Source organism: Mustela putorius, unplaced genomic scaffold, assembly GCF_011764305.1.
Source record: "Mustela putorius furo isolate JIRA1106 unplaced genomic scaffold, ASM1176430v1.1 tig00000224_pilon_pilon_pilon, whole genome shotgun sequence".
In the NCBI taxonomy this organism is placed as follows: Eukaryota; Metazoa; Chordata; class Mammalia; order Carnivora; family Mustelidae; genus Mustela; species Mustela putorius.
The window spans coordinates 23,491,273-23,509,434 of record NW_025421321.1 but is presented as its reverse complement, the minus strand read 5'-3'; the positions used below and the strand labels follow the sequence as shown (position 1 = coordinate 23,509,434).

General features: G+C 45.7%; 1 protein-coding gene across 3 annotated transcripts; it reads left to right on the top strand.

The window, feature by feature from the left end:
- Window positions 1–2,237: 2,237 nt before the first annotated feature.
- On the top strand, window positions 2,238–12,527 carry GPR75 (G protein-coupled receptor 75). 3 transcript variants are annotated; one of them, XM_045077836.1, is made up of 2 exons: window positions 2,238–2,739; window positions 8,538–12,527. In XM_045077836.1, the coding sequence occupies exons 1-2, from the start codon at window positions 2,637–2,639 to the stop codon at window positions 9,947–9,949; spliced, it is 1,515 nt and encodes a 504-aa protein (XP_044933771.1). In that variant the 5' UTR covers window positions 2,238–2,636; the 3' UTR covers window positions 9,950–12,527. The 3 variants fall into 3 exon arrangements, with proteins under 3 accessions (XP_044933771.1, XP_044933770.1, XP_044933772.1); XM_045077835.1 differs by having other exon boundaries at window positions 2,626–2,739; window positions 8,229–12,527; XM_045077837.1 differs by lacking the exon at window positions 2,238–2,739 and adding an exon at window positions 8,235–8,350.
- Window positions 12,528–18,162: the final 5,635 nt, after the last annotated feature.

The following is an 18,162-nucleotide window of genomic DNA, read 5'->3' as shown; positions in this document are numbered from 1 at the left end:
GTTTTGTGAAAAAAACAAGTAGTTTTTGAAAAAGTATGAAAAAGCTGTTTTCAAATACTCCCGATATGTGACATTGCCAAGCCCTTTGGATTGTAGGCCAGTTGTGGTTAGTGTAGCCAGATGAATTTTGCTTTACTAAAAAATCAACTTTTTCTACATAGTCTTCATAGTTATTTTTGTGCACAAAGACCATTTGCCTTGTTAATATAAATGTGTTCAGTGTTTCTTCATTGAAAAACATTAGGGTTTTTCAGTTTTCTCTACTACAGATTACATTGCAATGAATATTTTCATAACTTCGGGGCCCTGGGGTGGCTCAGTCAGCTAAGCATCTGCCTTCAGCTCAGGTCAGGATCTCAGGGTCCTGGGATCAACCCCCAAGTGGGGTGCTCTGCTCATAGAGGGGTGTGCTTCTCCCTCTCCCTCTGCTTGCTCTCCCTCTCTCTCCCTCTCTCAAGTAAATCTTTTTAAAAAATATTTTCATAACTTCATGCTTAAAACATTTTTCTTCAATTATTTCCTCAGGATAAATATTTCAGGATAAATTATTTCCTCAGGAAAATTTTAGGTCAAGAATCTAGATATTGTAATTGCTCTAATGTGTTTTCCTCCACGTGCACACGTATGAATTTGCGTTGCCAATGACAGAATGCTTGTTTCCCTGAAAATTGATAGCACCCCCCCCCTTTTTTTTAGATTTGTTTGAGAGAGTGCAGGTGTGGGGAGGGGAAGAGAGAGAGAGAATCCCAAGCAGACACCCCACTGACTGCAGGGCCCTACTGGATCTCACCACCCCAGGGATCATGACCTGAGTCCAACATCAAAAAGCCAATTCTTTTTTTTTTTCTTTTTTTTTTATTTTATTTTTTTAAAGATTTTATTTATTTATTTGTCATAGAGAGAGAAGCGAGAGAAAGCACAGGCAGACAGAGTGGGAGGCAGAGGGAGAAGCAGGCTCCCCACCAAGCAAGGAGCCCGATGTGGGACTCAATCCCAGGACGCTGGGATCATGACCTGAGCCGAAGGCAGCCGCTTAACCAACTGAGCCACCCAGGCGTCCCAGATTTTATTTTATTTTGACAGAGAGAGATCACAGGTAGGTAGAGAGGCTGGCAGAGAGAGAGAGGGAAGCAGGCTCCCTGCTGAGCAGAGAGCCCGATGTGGGACTCGATCCCAGGACCCTGAGATCATGACCTGAGCCGAAGGCAGCGGCTTAACCCACTGAGCCACCCAGGCCCCCCAAGAAGCCAATTCTTAACCAACTGAGCCACCCAGGTACCGTACACTTTGTAGACATAATTCTAGTAGCTTTAGACTTGCTGATGGTACTAACTTGTTCCCGATTTCCTCTTCTCTAGACTCTTTTACAGCTTGGGTTTTGTACCCCCCCACACCCACCCCCCGTATAAATTCTCTAGGTGTAACTCTGATGGCCACCTTCCAGCCCAAGCTGGAAGGTGGTCATCTACTGTAATCTCCTGTAAGGTGGCCATATGCTTGGAAATCAGCCGGCAGTTATTCAGTAGCTAATCCATATGGAGAGGGATAGAACTTAGGTTAGAATTCTCTAAATACTAGTGGGTCTTCCCTTTCAATTGCTTATTTCTAGGGCCAGAGTTCATCATAACTGACAACATTGATTAGAGCCGCTTCACTGCAAGTGGTTGGGGAGTGGAATATTACGTGGGAATTAACTGAAAATTTCTGCAGTTTTTTCTACACAGAATTCTAATAGCATAGTCAAACGTGGGTTGAATGTCTACTTCATAAATTACCCAGTTCTCTTGTTTCTTTCTTGATGAAAGCACAGGTTACTGGGGGGATGTTCTACACCTAAGTCAAATTCTTTGGTACTTGTTGGTACCAAACAGTTCTCTTATTTAAAAAGATTAAATAAATGCTGTGGGCGTCTGGGTGGCTCAGTTAAGCTCTGACTTCAGGTCATGATCTCAGGGTCCTAGGCGGGAGCCCCGCATCCCCGCATAGGCCTCCGGGCTCAGCGGGAAGCCTGTTTCTCCCTCTGCCCCGACCCGCCTCCCCAACCCACCCCCGTTCTTGCGCACGCGCGCGCTCTCTCTCTCTCTCTAATAATAGTCTTTTAAAAATTAAATTGTTATGATGACTTCATTTACAAACTGTCTCTAAGTACCGAAGTGGACGATGACGCCAGCTGAATCTAGGAGGCAGAGTGTTAGCTGCCGCGCCAGGAGGAAGCCCCGGGCACCTAGGGGAGCCCCGCCCCCCGCGCGTCCCATGCTCTCCACCCGCGGGTCCCACGCTCTCCACCCGCTGTGGCCATGGGGTTAGGGAGGGGGCGGGCAGCGTTGCCGGCCTGCGGCAGCCCAGCCCGCAGGCCCCTTCTTCCTCTGCGCGCCAGCTCTCGCCCGCCTCCGAACCCAGGTCCCCGCGCGGCGGAACCGCGATCCCAGGCCGGGCAGCGGCGCGGCGTGGGGGGCGGAGGGCGGGGCGGCGGCCGCGGCCAGCCCCGGGGGCCCGCGAGGCGCTGAGGGCGCGGGGGGCAGGCAGGCGCCGGGGCCCGAGTGTCCGGGAGGGGGCGGCGCCCTCGGCGTCTCCGTGACTGCGCCTCGGCGCCCCCGGCTCGGCGGCTCCCGGGATGCGCGGAGGCGGCGGCGGCGATGGCGATGATGCCTCAAGCCGGGCCTCGTTCCGGGCGGCGGGCGGAGCTGGGGTCCGGGCTGCGAGATGGAGGAGGGGGGCGGCGCTGCGGCCACCGGGCAGGTGAGAGGCCGCGCGGGCCCCTGAGGAGGACGCCCCGCGGGGGCCGGGAGGGCCGGGCCCCGGGAAGCCGACGGGTTAGGAGGAGCTGGGCCGCGCGCACCTGCCCTCCTGGCGCGGCCTGCGTGGAAGCCATCTCGCCCCTGCGGGGCCGGCTCCCGGGCTATGCCGGGACGCAGAACGGGTTCCCCACACTGCCCATGCCCTGTGTGAGCTCTCAGCCCCCCACCAGCCCTCCGCCGATTATCTTGCAAGCTTCCAGGTCCGAAGTAGGCCTTCCTAACCTTTCGCACCCCGGGGAGCGCCTGCCACCGCTAGTCCCTGGCTGGGGTCGACCTCCCCTTCCCAAATCCTCGCTCTCCGTCCCCAGATTTGGTGGGGGGGACCTCCTTAGCCTCCCCATCTCCCTCATCCACTGACCCTGCCCCAACCCGTCAGCTGCTCCAGGCTTCAAGAGGTAGTTGAACTGGGGAGAAAGAGCATGGGCTCTGAAATCAGATAAATCTAACCTGAATCTTAGTGACCTTGGGCAAGTCATCTCACTTCCGTGAGGTTGTCCTGATTAATACAAATACAATGGGGATAATAATAGCACAGAACCTTGCTCTCTGTGAGGGTTAGCCTGTGAAAATGCCTGTCCTCAAGGAATTTAAGGCATTAAGGGGTGCGGGGGAAGAGTTGGAAGAACTCCAGCCAGGAGCTAACTTGTAAAAGCTCAAACAAAACGTTTTCATGTGGACTAAAATATTAAGATAGCACATCAGATTTTCACAGGCTTTTAACACATCTTAGTGAGAAATCATTGCCACTTTACACAAATTTTCATTTACTATTCCTTGCTTACTAGTTACTTTAGGATCCCCCCCTCCTTAGGTGTAACAAGATGCACATAGATATTAATTAATTCTAACTGTGGCTAACAGGCCTGCCAAAGACTAGTGTTCCAACTTAAAACTTTTCTGATTTTATGACTTTAATCACCTACTTATGGTGCCAGAAATAAAGAGCCTATAGTATGCTTGTATTGAAAGGAACGTTGTTGGTAAACTGTATTTACTATATAGCAGTACCAAATAAGCATTCATTCACCACCCCCGTGCCGAGAATCACTGAATTTTATAGAGCTACCATCATAACTTCGTTTGAAACGGCGATCTCAGCCTCCTCTTTCTTAAAAGTCCCAGAAGTGGGCTTACTTTTCCTTCATTTTCTCCTTTACTCTGTAAGTTTGTCTGCCAAAACTTAAATGTATATATTTGAATTTTTACTTATTTATTTGACAGAGATCACAAGTAGGCAGAGAGGCAGGCAGAGAGAGAGAGAAAGGGAAGCAGGCTCCCCACTGAGCAGAGAGCCCGATCAGGGACTCAATCCTAGGACTCTAAGATCATGACCTGAGCTGAAGGCAGCAGCTTAACCCACTGAGCCACCCAGGTGCCCCAAAACTTATATTTCTGTTCTATGTTCTGCTTTTCCTTTTCTTCCCGGCCTCTCATTGCTTTCTTTTTTTTCCTAATGCTCCAATAGGAATGACTTCTAATTACTTTATGCCACAACCATAATTATCAACTTTCCCAAAAAGGTACATGGAAGTGTGTCCTGTGTTCCTCTTTTGAGTTCCAGGAATTTAGAGTTGGGGAGGGATTATAATACCTACTTCATAGGATTGTACTGAGAGTGAAGTAAAGTTTGATAGCTTGTGTAAGGCTTCTGGTTTGTATGCTAATCATCCAGTAAATGAAGGCTGCTGTAACTGTCTTCTGACCTGAGGACTGCCCCTATCTGTTGTTATGCTGAGTTGAGCGGTGGGGATGAGTGTCAGCTGTAGAGAGTACCTGCTTAGCTTCAAATTTATGCCCTGCTGCTTTAAATTAGGAGCTCTCTCTCCAGCTCACTTTCCTTATCTGTAAAATGGGGATGAGTTGTACTATTTCTTGGTCGTGAGGATTCAACAAGTTAATAGCATGGAACACTGAGAACAGGGCCCAGCACATCATAAGCACTCAACAAAGTTAACATACTGTTAATGATACTGATAATTATATTACTGACCTCGAATTCTTTTTTTTAAATTTGAAAATTTTTAAATACATTGAAAAAATTATAACTGTGAAGAAAGTGGAAGCTGGCCCTCAGCAATTCCAAATCTTTTTTTTCTCCTGCCTCTTATTCTTTTTTTTTTTTAAGATTTTATTTATTTATTTGACAGAGAGAGAGAGATCACAAGTAGGCAAAGAGGCAGAGAGAGAAAGGGAAGCAGGCTCCCTGCTGAGCAGAGAGCCTGATGCGATGCGGGGCTCAATCCCAGGACACTGAGATCATGACCTGAGCCGAAGGCAGCAGCTTAATCCACTGAGCCACCCAGGCGCCCCTCCTGCCTCTTATTCTTTTTTTTTTTTTTTTAAGATTTTATTTATTTATTTGACAGAGAGAAATCACAAGTAGATGAAGAGGCAGGCAGAGAGAGAGAGAGAGAGAGAGAGAGAGAAGCAGGCTCCCCGCCGAGCAGAGAGCCCGATGCGGGACTCGATCCCAGGACCCTGAGATCATGACCAGAGCCGAAGGCAGCGGCTTAACCCACTGAGCCACCCAGGCGCCCCATGCCTCTTATTCTTGAATGATGTTGGTGTCTTATCATTCCATCTTCCCCTCGACTGTTCTGTTTCCAAATAATCTCCTAGCCTGAGGTCTCCATAGTCTCCATCTACCCCACTTCTTCATTACTACCGACTTACTCGATATTTCTCTTAGCATCAATTCCAGATGCTTCATACTTTGAATTTCCCAAACCCAATTCCTACTTTGATCTTCACCCCTGTTCATTTCCCTGCCTCCAAAGGGTTTCCCCTTTGCTAGAAACAATAGTATCACCTCTCTGCTTTTCTGCCTCCTCAAACTGAGTTTTGTTTGCTGTTTTTCTTTTCATTAGCTAATACCAATCCTCCAATTAACAATGAAAAAACAAACAGTAAAAGTTGTTGTTTCTACTATGGAGCTATCAAAAAGGGTTCAGAAGCAGGCACAGGGTCTTTAAGTGAAAACAGTAAGCTATCCATTATTTTTTAACTTTAATCAAGAAACAAAAGGTAGAAATTTATATTTTTCCCTTAGAGAAATTTTATAAAGAAAGTACAGAGAAGCTGGTCTCCTTGCCAGTGGAGAAATTCATCATAATGTCATGATCTTTACTGTTTGACCATTGAGAATAAAGAGGCCATCTCTTCCTTCATAAAGAATATATATACCCGGCGCCTGGGTGGCTCAGTGGGTTAAGCTGCTGCCTTCGGCTCAGGTCACGATCTCAGGGTCCTGGGATCAAGTCCCATATTGGGCTCTCTGCTCAGCAGGGAGCCTGCTTCCCTCTCTCTCTCTGCCTGCCTCTCTCTCCATCTACTTGTGATCTCTCTCTATCAAATAAATAAAATCTTTTAAAAAAAAAAAGAATATATATACCAATATACCATTAGGTATATGGACTTCCCCAGGACTGAAATTTGTCCCGTTCTCACTGGCATAGCCATACCTACTTCTGAATGCAGAGAGACTTCTCTTCGGTTACTGCTCAGAGCCCTTAGGAATCCATCATCACCTGGCCCCTCTTTCTCTCGGCCCCAGGATCCAGCAACTGAAGGGTTAACCCTTGACACAGCTGGAGGCCTCTGGACCCCTTAGGAGCTGGTGATTAAATATTTGGGACATCACCCTTGACCTCCCCAGTGCCATTGCTCCTAAAATGCTAAATTCAAGCAATACATTTGAGTTGTCAAGAGCAATGCACCAGTCTCTAAGGTACAACTTCCCACTGGAAGCATCTTTCAGAGCAGAGAGAGCACCAGAACCCACAGGGCTCTGGGATCTGGAACAGCCCAAGATGTGTGAGAGTACTTTAAATCTCACTGGAGGAGGTGCGCCTGGGTGGCTCAGTGGGTTAAAGCCTCTGCTTTCGGGGACACCTGGGTGGCTCAGTTGGTTAAGCAGCTGCCTTCGGCTCAGGTCATGATCCCAGAGTCCTGGGATCGAGTCCCACATCGGGCTCTCCGCTCAGCAGGGAGCCTGCTTTCCTTCCTCTCTCTCTGCCTGCCTCTCTGTCTACTTGTGATCTCTGTCTGTCAAATAAATTTAAAAAAAAAAAAAGGCTTAAAAAAAAATCTCACTGGAGGAAAAAAAAAAGTTGAAGAGAATAAAGAGCAGGAAGAAAAAGAAATTAATTCTTTCAAAACAGAGGCTAGGTCTTACTCCTCTGTCCACCCACAGACCCTAGGATAAAGCTGGCATAGAGTGTGCGCAGGAGAAATGTAAACTGAGCCAATGAATGCATGAGTGGATGTGTGCCTCCTGCTTCCACGGGAGGATATTGCTGTTGGAATAAGAACTCACCTCTGTACAGTGGTTGAGAGTTGACAAATGGGTGCTCACCTTGTTAATCTTGAATATAATTGACACCCATGAATGCTTTCATTTTTGCCTCTCAAACATAGTCCACAAAATTTTTTCTGAAGGAAGATGGGGAGTTGGCCAAGAAATTACCAGCAGGGAGAAGAAATGATACATGATAGAAAATAAAGGCTTGTTCCTAGGAAAAGAAATGGGATTTGTTGGAGCGCCTGGCTGCCTCAGTAGGTTAAGCCTCTGCCTTAAGCTCAGGTCATGATCTCAGGGTCCTGGGATCACCTAGGGATTCTCCTCTCAGCAGGGAGCCTGCTTCCCCCATCCCTCTGCCTGCCTCTCTGCCTACTTGTGATTTCTCTTTCTCTGTCAAATAAATAAATAAAATCTTTAAAAAAAAGAGTCCAGGTCGTGACTCCCTTGCCCCCCACCCCCCAAAAAAAAGAAAGAAAGAAAGAAAGGAAGAAATAGGATTTGTTTGTGATTTGTGGGAGCCACAGTGTACTTCAGCAATACCCTCCGGCTTGTATCTTAAGCACATGCTGTAAGACCTACTCCTGCCCTCCCAGCCTGCCTTCCCCCCAGTCCCTGCCCGGCCCCTCCCCCCACAGCGAGCTCCTCCTCAGCATCACTCCCTTCAGCCTCTCTCAGCCTCTACCCCAGGGTGGATTAGATTCCCCTACTCTTACTCTGTCACATGATTTACCACATTAGGCTACAAGTAGGGTGTGATCCCTTTGGTGAAATAACATTCTTGGATCTCCAGTGTGAGGCACCAGAAGATTTTCAAGAGTAACACGTGTGTACCCTTCAACCAGAAACTCAAAGGGTGGGGCCCAGGAATCTGCTTTTTTTTACCCACTCTCTACATGATGCTTAAATGGTTTTGCAAACCTCTATGCCAGGAAACCTGAAATTAGCTGGAAGAATGTATTTTGAGGTGTTTGTGTCTTTTCTGTGTTGGGCCTTGTGAGAAGAAATGCTTTCTCTGCCTCAGGTCAGAGCTAAAAAAAAAAAAAAAAAACCCTAGTCCTTTTGTACAAAATCCTGAAATCACACTGCTCTCTCCATTAATTCTGTCTCTGGGTGTGCATTTCTATGCGCAGGCTTTTCTGCCTTGGGCCTCTTTTGTCGCATGTGTGGCAGCTGTGAGTCCAGGCCGTGACTCCCTTGCCCCAGAAGGAAGAGTCCATCCGGTCTGAAGATGAACTCCATGGAGCCCCTGGAGGTTGGTCCCAACGGGACTTGGCTGCAAGGGCCTTGCTCCCAGGGAGGAAACAGCACTGCCGTCCCGGGGGACCTCCAGCACCTCATCCACACGGCCACTTTGGTCACCTGTACTTTTCTACTGGCGGTCATCTTCTTCCTGGGCTCTTATGGCAACTTCATTGTCTTCTTGTCCTTCTTTGATCCAGCCTTTAGGAAGTTCAGAACCAACTTTGATTTCATGATCCTGAACCTGTCCTTCTGTGACCTCTTCATTTGTGGAGTGACCGCCCCCATGTTCACCTTCGTGCTCTTCTTCAGCCCTGCCAGCAGCATCCCGGATGCTTTCTGCTTCACCTTCCACATCACCAGCGCCGGCTTCGTCATCATGTCCCTCAAGACCGTGGCGGTGATCGCCCTGCACCGGCTCCGCATGGTGCTGGGGAAGCAGCCCGACCGCACGGCCTCCTTTCCCTGCACCGTGCTTCTCACTCTGCTTCTCTGGGCCACCAGTTTCACTCTGGCCACCCTGGGCACCCTGAAAACCAGCAAGTCCCATCTCTGCCTTCCCATGTCCAGTCTGACGGCGGGAGAAGGGAAAGCCATCGTGTCTCTGTACGTGGTGGACTTCACCTTCTGTGTGGCGGTGGTGTCGGTCTCCTACATCATGATTGCGCAGACGCTGCGGAAGAACGCCCAAGTCAGGAAGTGCCCCCCGGTCATCTCAGTGGATGCTTCCAGACCGCAGCCCTTCATGGGGGCCCCTGGGAAGGGAGGGGGCCATCCCGTGCAGTGTACCGGGCCCGCTCTCTACCGGAACCAGAATTACAACAAGCTGCAGCACATCCAGACCCACGGGTACACCAAGAGCCTGAACCACATGCCCACCCCGGCAGCCAGCCGGCTCCAGCTCGTGTCGGCTGTCAATCTGTCCACGGCCAAGGACTCCAAGGCGGTGGTCACCTGCGTGATTATTGTCCTGTCCGTCCTGGTGTGCTGTCTTCCCCTGGGGATCTCCTTGGTGCAGGTGGTCCTGTCCAGCAACGGGAGCTTCGTCCTCTACCAGTTTGAACTGTTTGGATTTACCCTCATATTTTTCAAGTCAGGGTTAAACCCTTTTATATATTCTCGGAACAGCGCGGGGCTGAGAAGGAAAGTGCTCTGGTGCCTCCAGTACATCGGCCTGGGTTTCTTCTGCTGCAAACAGAAGACTCGACTTCGAGCCATGGGAAAAGGGAACCTGGAGGTCAACAGAAACAAGTCCTCCCATCATGAAACCAACTCCGCCTACATGTTGTCTCCAAAGCCCCAGAAGAAATTTGTGGACCAGGCTTGTGGCCCAAGTCACTCAAAGGAAAGTGTGGTCAGTCCCAAGATCTCCGCTGGGCATCAGCACTACGGTCAGAGCAGCTCAACCCCCATCAACACCCGGATCGAACCCTACTACAGCATTTATAACAGCAGCCCCTCCCAGGAAGAGAGCGTCCCGCAGAATTTACAGCCAGTAAACTCTTTCGGATTTGCCAATTCCTATATTGCCATGCATTATCACACCACTAATGATTTAATGCAAGAATACGAGAGCACGTCGGCCAAGCAGATCCCAGTGCCCTCCGTTTAGTGTCCTGGAAGCTGGAGACTCATGCACAAACTGTTTTTGATTCAGATACTAATGGATTTCTTTTTCACTTTTGTGAGACCAATGGCAGATGAAAACTTAACCGGTTCAGCAGAACGGTTGGCAGTTAGGATTTTCTTCTGTCTCAAGTATTAGCATCTATCAATTCACTTTGCGGTTTCCTGACGTTTTAAGATTTGATGTAAACATTTATAATTTAGATTTTTACCTTGACCTGTGCTCTGATCTTTGGTACTAAACTTTTAAATCGATGCCAGGAATGATCATGCTAATCTATTAAAGGAGAATGAATAGTTTGTGACCGTTTGAGTCCGTGTTTCGGGTCTTCAAAGTGCACACAAGCTGGATTTTTTAAATGTGAAGGTGTGATCTTCACTGCAGTGAATTTTTTCTTAATTGAACAGTAAATTTTGATTATTGAAGTGTTGAAATGGGGAACAATGCACTTTTTTGGTAGCAGGCTTATTTGAATAAATAATACATTGTCAAAGCAGAGAGTCAGAAACATATTCTCAGTAATTACCTTACCCAAGACACACAGGCATTAGGTATTTTGCTTTCCTAAGACAGTCAACCAAGTATTATGATTGCTACCATTTCTTATGATAGACGCTATTATTTTGTGTTAATTGACTAACTGTATAGTTTTTTGTTTTTTTTTTTTAAGAAATATGTTTTTGCTTGCTAAAAATGTATCATTCTATTTTGGAATGAGCTTACCCAAGAAACCTGGTGAAGAGGACTGTACTTATAATAGAGGACCCTGATTTCTGGAAGCAGAGGCACTAACTGGTCCTCTGAGCCAGGGTATCGGTGATGTGGGAAGCAACCCGGACTCCTGCCCTGCCGTGTGTTAGATGATCTCCATTATTGCTTAAGAAGGTGTGAGAACGAGATTGGGAGGATTCTGATTTACCCTGTTCCGTCTGTGTGAGGGTGGTTTGTTAACAGGCTGACAAAGAGTAGCCAAGTAACTATTTCAAAATAATTTTTTGTCTTTGTTTAAATATCACTGCAGTAGAAAAATTCTTAAGATTATGTGTTTTCAAACTAATTGTGCTGTTTCTCTCCCATTAATCTTGGCAATGGGTGATAAAGAAAACTAGATTAAGTATTTCTACGCCTAAAACTAATTTTATGACCTACTCTGTAATTGCTAGTGTAACAACGGTAAATTCATATTTTTACGTAAAAATATTTTCATTATACAGTTAGCTTTTGAACTTGATACAATTTTTGAACTATAGCTGTTAGACTCAAGACAAGCGTCAAGATCCAAAACCTATCTTTAGAAATTGTTATATTCCAGAACTGTTACTGCAGGTTGGAAGGAACTATTGTTTTGGAGGAAGGTATTCAATGTACGGCTCCCTCTCCAGGCTGTTCCCAAATACAAGTGCACCACAAAGCGTAGAGAAACCCCTAGTAGATGCTCAGCCTGAGATCTGCACAGGCTCATCCAGCTGCTGTTTTCCAGCACCGACCAATCATTCTGTTTCTGGGGTTTAAGGAGGAGATATGGGTTTTATTTTCTTTTTAAATTCACCTTTTAGGACTTTCTCCTTCCCTTCCTTCCTTTTCTTCCTTTATTTTTGCTATTTAAATTTTCTAACAGAAGAGAAAATAACCACTCTATCACATTTTTTTCTTGCTTGTAATTGAATGCTATTTTTGGAAGTCACTATAACCTATTTCAATTATGCTTTTATATTTTTAATACAACACTGTTTTCATTCGTTAATACTCCCACGAGATAGGTTAGTCTGTTACCCCTTTTTAACAAAGAACTAAGAAATCAAGTATCCTTTCCCAAGATCATTTGAAGATAATTCTAATTAGGAATTAGACTTTTGTCTAAATTTAGAAATGGGTATTTATTCCAATAAGCCAAACAGCTTTATAATTACTAAGATTAATCAAGAAGATACTTCATACTTTTTAAGGTATGTATCTCTTTTTTGGCTAGGCATTTCCAGTGTGATTCAATAAGAAGTTTTTAAAAAGTAATTCCTACTCGTAAAATTTGAACCAACAGGTTTCTTGTACAACCTTTGTGTTTGAGATGACCTGATCCATCTTTAGGAAGTAGACGTTAATAGTATAAAGAAAAGTAAGCATGCGCATATGAGGTATTCAATCTCTGTATGCTCATCAAGAAATTACTGATGTAACTTGCATGAAATACATGTTGGGCTAGATTCTTAGCTCTCCTTCCCATCTATCTCTACATCTATGCAGAGATACAGACATAGATAAAACTTATCTCTTTGTAAGTTATATATGTCTATCTATAGAGGGAGATAGAGGTAGACATATATAACTTCTCTATAAGGGCTAAACTGAGAACTAAAAATAATGAGAATTCAGTTGACTATGACTAATTATTAGCAGGGTATATTAATTAGTTCTCTTGACGCTTTACTGTGATGCAAAGTATGTGATGTATTTCAAACATTTTTAAATTGTTCTGATGTTAACCTTTAGGCCAGATTTGTATTTCTGATGCTTTTAATGTTCTTTTAAAATAATGTTTGGAAAATAAAAATATTGAAAACCCTAACATTTCTGAACATCGGATTGCAGTCCTATGACTTTCCCATCCAATCATCTGAAAACCATGAGAGGAAAGTAATGATGATTATTGCACGATGGATAACAATGTGTTGACACCCAGCGTTCTCTCTCTCTCTCTTTTTTTTTTTTTTTAAGATTTTATTTATTTATTTGACAGATCACAAGTAGGCAGAGAGGCTGGCAGAGAGGGGGGTGGGGAAGCGGACTCCCTGCTGAGCAGAGAGGTCTATTCGGGGCTCGATCCCAGGACCCTGGGATCATGACCTGAGCCAAAGGCAGAGGCTTAACCCACTGAGCCACCCAGGCGCCCCATTTTTTTTTTTTACGATTTTATTTATTTGTCAGAGAGAGAGAGAGCACAAGCAGACAGAGTGACAGGCAGAGGCAGGGATAGAAGCAGGCTCCCCAGTGAGCAAGGAGCCTGATGCTGGGCTCGATTCCAGGATCTCAGGATTATGACCTGAGCCGGAGGCAGCAACGTAACCCACTGAGCCACCCAGGCGTCCCTATACCCAGTGTTCTCTTAAGAGATGAAATGATTGTGGGTTATTTGTTTTAATTTTTTCTCTAGTAAGTTCTATGCCCAATGTGGGGTTCAGACCCACAATCCTGAGATCCAAAGTCTCATGCTGCACCCACTGAGCCAATCACTGCCCTGCGTTCTCAGGATCTCTTCAAAGTTTCCAGAGTGCTGCATCAGTGCTCTATCTATCGGGCAATGTTGAGGATGTCTCTCTCTCTCCCTCTTTTTTTTTTTTTAAGATTTATTTAATTTAATTTATTTGAGAGAGACAGAGCATGAGAGGGGAGAAGTCAAAGGGAGAAGCAGACTCCCCGCTGAGCAGGAAGCCCCATGTGGGACTCGATCCTGGAACTCCAGGATCATGACCAGACCTGAAGGCAGTTCCTAAACCAACTGAGCCACCCAGGGGTCCCTAATGTTGACAATCTCATCAAAACACTCCCAAGTGGCATTTCCACTGTGCTTAATGTTTTTCTGCTTCTTTCTGTCTCTTGGCAGTTCCTTACCTGTTCTGAATGGCCAGTTTCACAGTCATCCTCGGGCCCTTCCTATCACTGGTTCGCTTGGCAATCTCATCACCAACCATTTTTCCAGACAGACCCAGTGGGGCCAATCTTTGGGCCAAGGCATATGTGGTACAAACTTCCCCACTTTGATCTCATTGGGGCCAAAAAATTTAGGCAGCGTGGTGGAGGTTGCTGGTTTTAGATGAACTCAGATTCAAGATGACCAAAGACAGCTGCAATTTCTCCTCCTCTGAGCTAAAAGCCAAGAGCAAAAATGTGTATCCTAGAGTTGGTAATCTATATGGTGTGTATAAGCTGGGGGAAGCCTCAAAACTGTGGTCCCTTGACAAATAACTTAAGGATCTCTCTCTCTTTTTTATTTCATTTTATTTTTTTTTTTTAAGGATCATTCTTTGAAACTATTATTTGGAGTAGTTTCTTGGTTAGCAGCTCTACATTTGGGAGAAATACCCTTCTACGATTCCAGGTTGGAATTCTTTTACGAAGTGGGAAGGGGGCAGTAACAGATGGACAGTGGCCAAGAAAAAGTAGCATGAGATCTTGCAGAGTTAAGGCACAGAAGCTTTTTTTAAAAAAATTTTTTTAAGATTTTTATTTTAAGTAATCTCTACATCCAACATGGGGCTCAAACTCACAACCCTAAGATCAAGAGTCCCATTCTCTTCCAACTGAGCCAGCCAGGCATCCTGGTACAGAAACGTTCTTAAACAGCTCAGTTTTAGGGTATTAAAAATGAGCATCTGTAAACCTCCTTTTTCATTTTCAAGTCACTCACATCCCAGTTGGAAGACTTCCACTCCAAGCCACCAGCAACACGCCTTGGGTGCTGACAGTCTTGGGTTCCTGTCCAGCTCTGACTTGTGATTATAACGCAGTCTTAAATAATTCTCCATAATCTAGCCAGGCCAGGTCATGGAGGCTCCCTTTTCAAAGACACCCTCCTCCTTCACAGTCCAGGGGCAATGTGTACCTAGTGAGATTTTTTTTTTTTAAGATTTTATTTATTTATCAGAGAGAGAGAGGGGGAGAGAGTGAGCACAGGCAGGCAGAATGGCAAGCAGAGGCAGAGGGAGAAGCAGGCTCCCTGCTGAGCAAGGAGCCCGATGTGGGACTCGATCCCAGGACGCTGGGATCATGACCTGAGCCGAAGGCAGCTGCTTAACCAACTGAGCCACCCAGGCGTCCCCCTAGTGAGATTTTTGACTCCCAGAGAGACCTGTGTTTTCTCCTGTATCCACTGAAAGCAGTTTTCTTTTCTGTCAATGAAAGAAGCTTACGGTTCCACCAGAGAAACTCGCACCACTGTTCTCCTACTGGAGTTGAAGGAAGGCCAAGTGTCAGTGAAGATCCTAGGCCTATGGAGCGGTAGGAGAGGCAGGCAGGCTGCCAGGAGACAGCTCTTCACCATCAGAGATTCAGGCTTTAGGGAGGCTTTAGGTCTGGAGTGAGCCTAGCACACAAAGCAGCAAGCTTCACCACTGGGAAGACTCTGCTGGGGCAGGTGACAGCAGGATGAGCTTCAGTGGGCTCAGCCCAGCTGCACTGGCCCAAACGTGATGAGATGCAAGGGAGCCAAAGTCACTAGTTGGTGCAAAGACAATGACCACTTGAAGCCAGATGGGGTAATCTTTGAGAGGCTGAAGAATAGAAAGAGGAGAAGAAAGATAGGAAAATAGCCCTCTATTCCCTCCCCCTACCTCTACAGATGGATCTGTAAGCTGAGAAGCAGGTGCGGGCAGTAATTATAATGATTTTCCATCTTCTGGCTTTCCATACCATTTAAATGCTAATGACACTCAATTTTAGATCTCTAGTCCTAACCTCTCCCTGAACTCCATGCTGGTCTATCCAATTGCCTATTCAGCATCTCCACTTGGATGTCTAATGGGCATCTCAGATTTTAACATGTGCAAAACTGAACTCTTGATTCAACCCTACTCTTTACCAAACTTGGGTCTCCTGCTGTTTTATTATCTCAGTAAATGGCATGGCAATTACCCAGTTGCGCAGCTCAATTTGTTGTCCTTGACTGTTTCTTTTATAGATCACATCCAATTCTTCGGGACAAATCCTGAACTATCTTGAAAATAAATTCTGAATCCAACTCCTTCCTAGCTCTTCATCCCCATCCCCTCTAGCCCATGGGCCCGTCGTTTCTTTCTCAGAGTATGCAACCCGCCATCGCCATTTCCCAGCTTCCAGGCTCTCTCTCCTGTAGTCTCCTTGCTTTGTAACTGGGGACACTTTGGAGGTATATTATATTTGCCATTCGTCTGATTAAAACTTAGAACAAAAGCTGAAGTCCTTTGCCACGACCTGTGTGGCCCTAATGATCTGGCCCTTGGTTTCCTCTGTCTCCATTTGTTTTCACTTGCACCCTACCTAACGTGCTTGGAATGCAACAAGCTTCCTGGCTCTTTCTCACATGCCTCAGTTTTGTTCCCATGTCAGGGAATTTAATTGCCCAGAAATACTTCAGCCTGGAATGGTCTTCCCCAGGGGTCTTTCCTAGTTGCCATATCCAACAGAGTTCCCACTCCATCTCTCTCTATCCTTCTGCCTGCCATATTTGTTCATTTCATGTTTCTTACCATTACTCAACATCATGCTACTGCATTAGTGTGCTTGGGCCACTATAACAAGTATCACAGGGTAGGTGGCTTAAGTAATAGAAATTTATTTTCCCATAATTCTACAGGCCCAAAGTCCAAGGTCAACAAGCCCTCAGTGTTGGTTTCTTGTGAGACCTCTTTCCCTGGCTTGTAGGAGGTCACCTTTTCATTGTGTCCTCACTTGGCCTTTCTGTGTGCATGCAGGGAAAGAGAGGGGCTAGGGGAGGGAGGGAGAGAGTTGGGATTGGGGGCTCTCAGGGTGTCTCCTCCTCTTCTTATGTGGATACCATTCCTCTGAGATTAGGGCTCCAATCTTTTGACCTCATTTGCCCTTAATTACGTCCTTAAAAGCCTTATCTCCAAATAGAGTCACTGGGGGTTAGAGTCTCAAATATGAATCTTGGGAGGGGTGGGAGGGACACAATTTTTAACAGTCACGTGTAATCGTTTACTGGTCGTTTCCCCATTAGAATAAAACGCTAGTAGGGCAAAATTGTGTCTGTTTTGTTCAGGGCCATATCCCTAGTAACTTTCAGTCCTTGGCCCGGATGAGTTGTCAGCGTGTAACTGTTGAATAAATGGGTCAGATGATAAATGATTGGCTGAAGCCTGGAAGTGATATTAGCCCAAATCTCTATCTGGCTGGCTTTGTTTCCCCGTGTTTGTTGTTTTTCATATCCCTCTCTACATTCCCAGGGTGGTTATCAGCAGGACTCCGATGAAAGGGGACATGGGTCCCGATTTAGGATTTCTGACTGTTTACTAAAGGAACTAGCTCTAAGGGCATCTTTTCCCAGGGGACCACCCTAGCTGCCCAGGAGCTGCCCGACGACCTGCATTCATCCTCGCTGGAATTCTTTGGCCCATTATGCAGCCTGAGGACATTGAAGATGAAAAGAAACTCCTCAGCAACCACAGAGGAGTTCAAGGAGAAAAGGGGTAACTGTTTCTTGGAGGGAGAGAAGGGAGAATACCAATTACTTTAAAGTATATGGCAATTTGGGGGGGAAAAAAAGGTTGCAGATTTAATGAAATCCTCGTTTCCATAAAGAGATAGTTCACAGGTAATCTTTCTAGGTTCAGTGCCTTTGAGATTAATTTTGCCAAAGTAAAAATACCACTTCATCAGGAGGGAAAGTAATGAATTTTCCCTCCTCTCCTCCAATAAACAGATAATTTTGCTTCTTTTTAAATACATTTAGCTCATGCCAAGATAAGTTGAGTTTGTTTCTCTGAGTTGCATTTATGTGAAAGTTTGCCCTTTTGACACTTTCTTGAACCTTTAGCTGCTTGTAGCATGCTGATGAGTGGGAGAGCTTTCATCCCACTCCCAGTGTGGGAACCTTGATTTTCATGCAAAGCCTGATGTTTTGCGAAATGCAGCTTGTCCAGATGCCAGATAGACCTTAAAAAGTGGAGCAGTCTACAAAGGCTGCTTTATGCCTGTCTTCTGGACCTGTGGCGCTAGGGTGAGTTGACCTGGGTCACTGCTTAAGGTTCAGTACATTTCCTATCTGATTTTCGCAAGAGCTTATGAAAGCTTTTTGCTTGTTTGTTTGGCTTTGGCAACAAAGTATGTCAAAGAAATGTAAGAAGTGACTTTATTAATAATATTACAATGAGTAAAGATATGGCTGGGAATTGTGTTCTTCACAGAGAATCATAATGTTAAGACACTTTCTTTGAGGAATTCAGAGTACCTTGGAACTGGAGTGTTTTCAGTTCATGGAGTTGGAGGTGGAAAATTCAGTTCTTGACCTGACAGATCTGGGACTTCAGTCAAGGCCCACAAATGGGGGAAATGGAGACACAGACACTGTCTTCTTGTTAGGGAGTGGTGTGGAATTTGAGTGAAAAGGCATACAAATAGGACATCATTAATTCTTTTTATTTCCCAACCATTATGAAACTGGGGAAAATACTGTTTTCCTTAAAGGACCAAACACTCAAAAATCAGAG

What these genes read in the sequence shown, in the direction of transcription:
- GPR75 (XM_045077835.1), top strand. Translation starts at nt 8,327, where the DNA reads ATGAACTCCATGGAGCCCCTGGAGGTTGGTCCCAACGGGACTTGGCTG.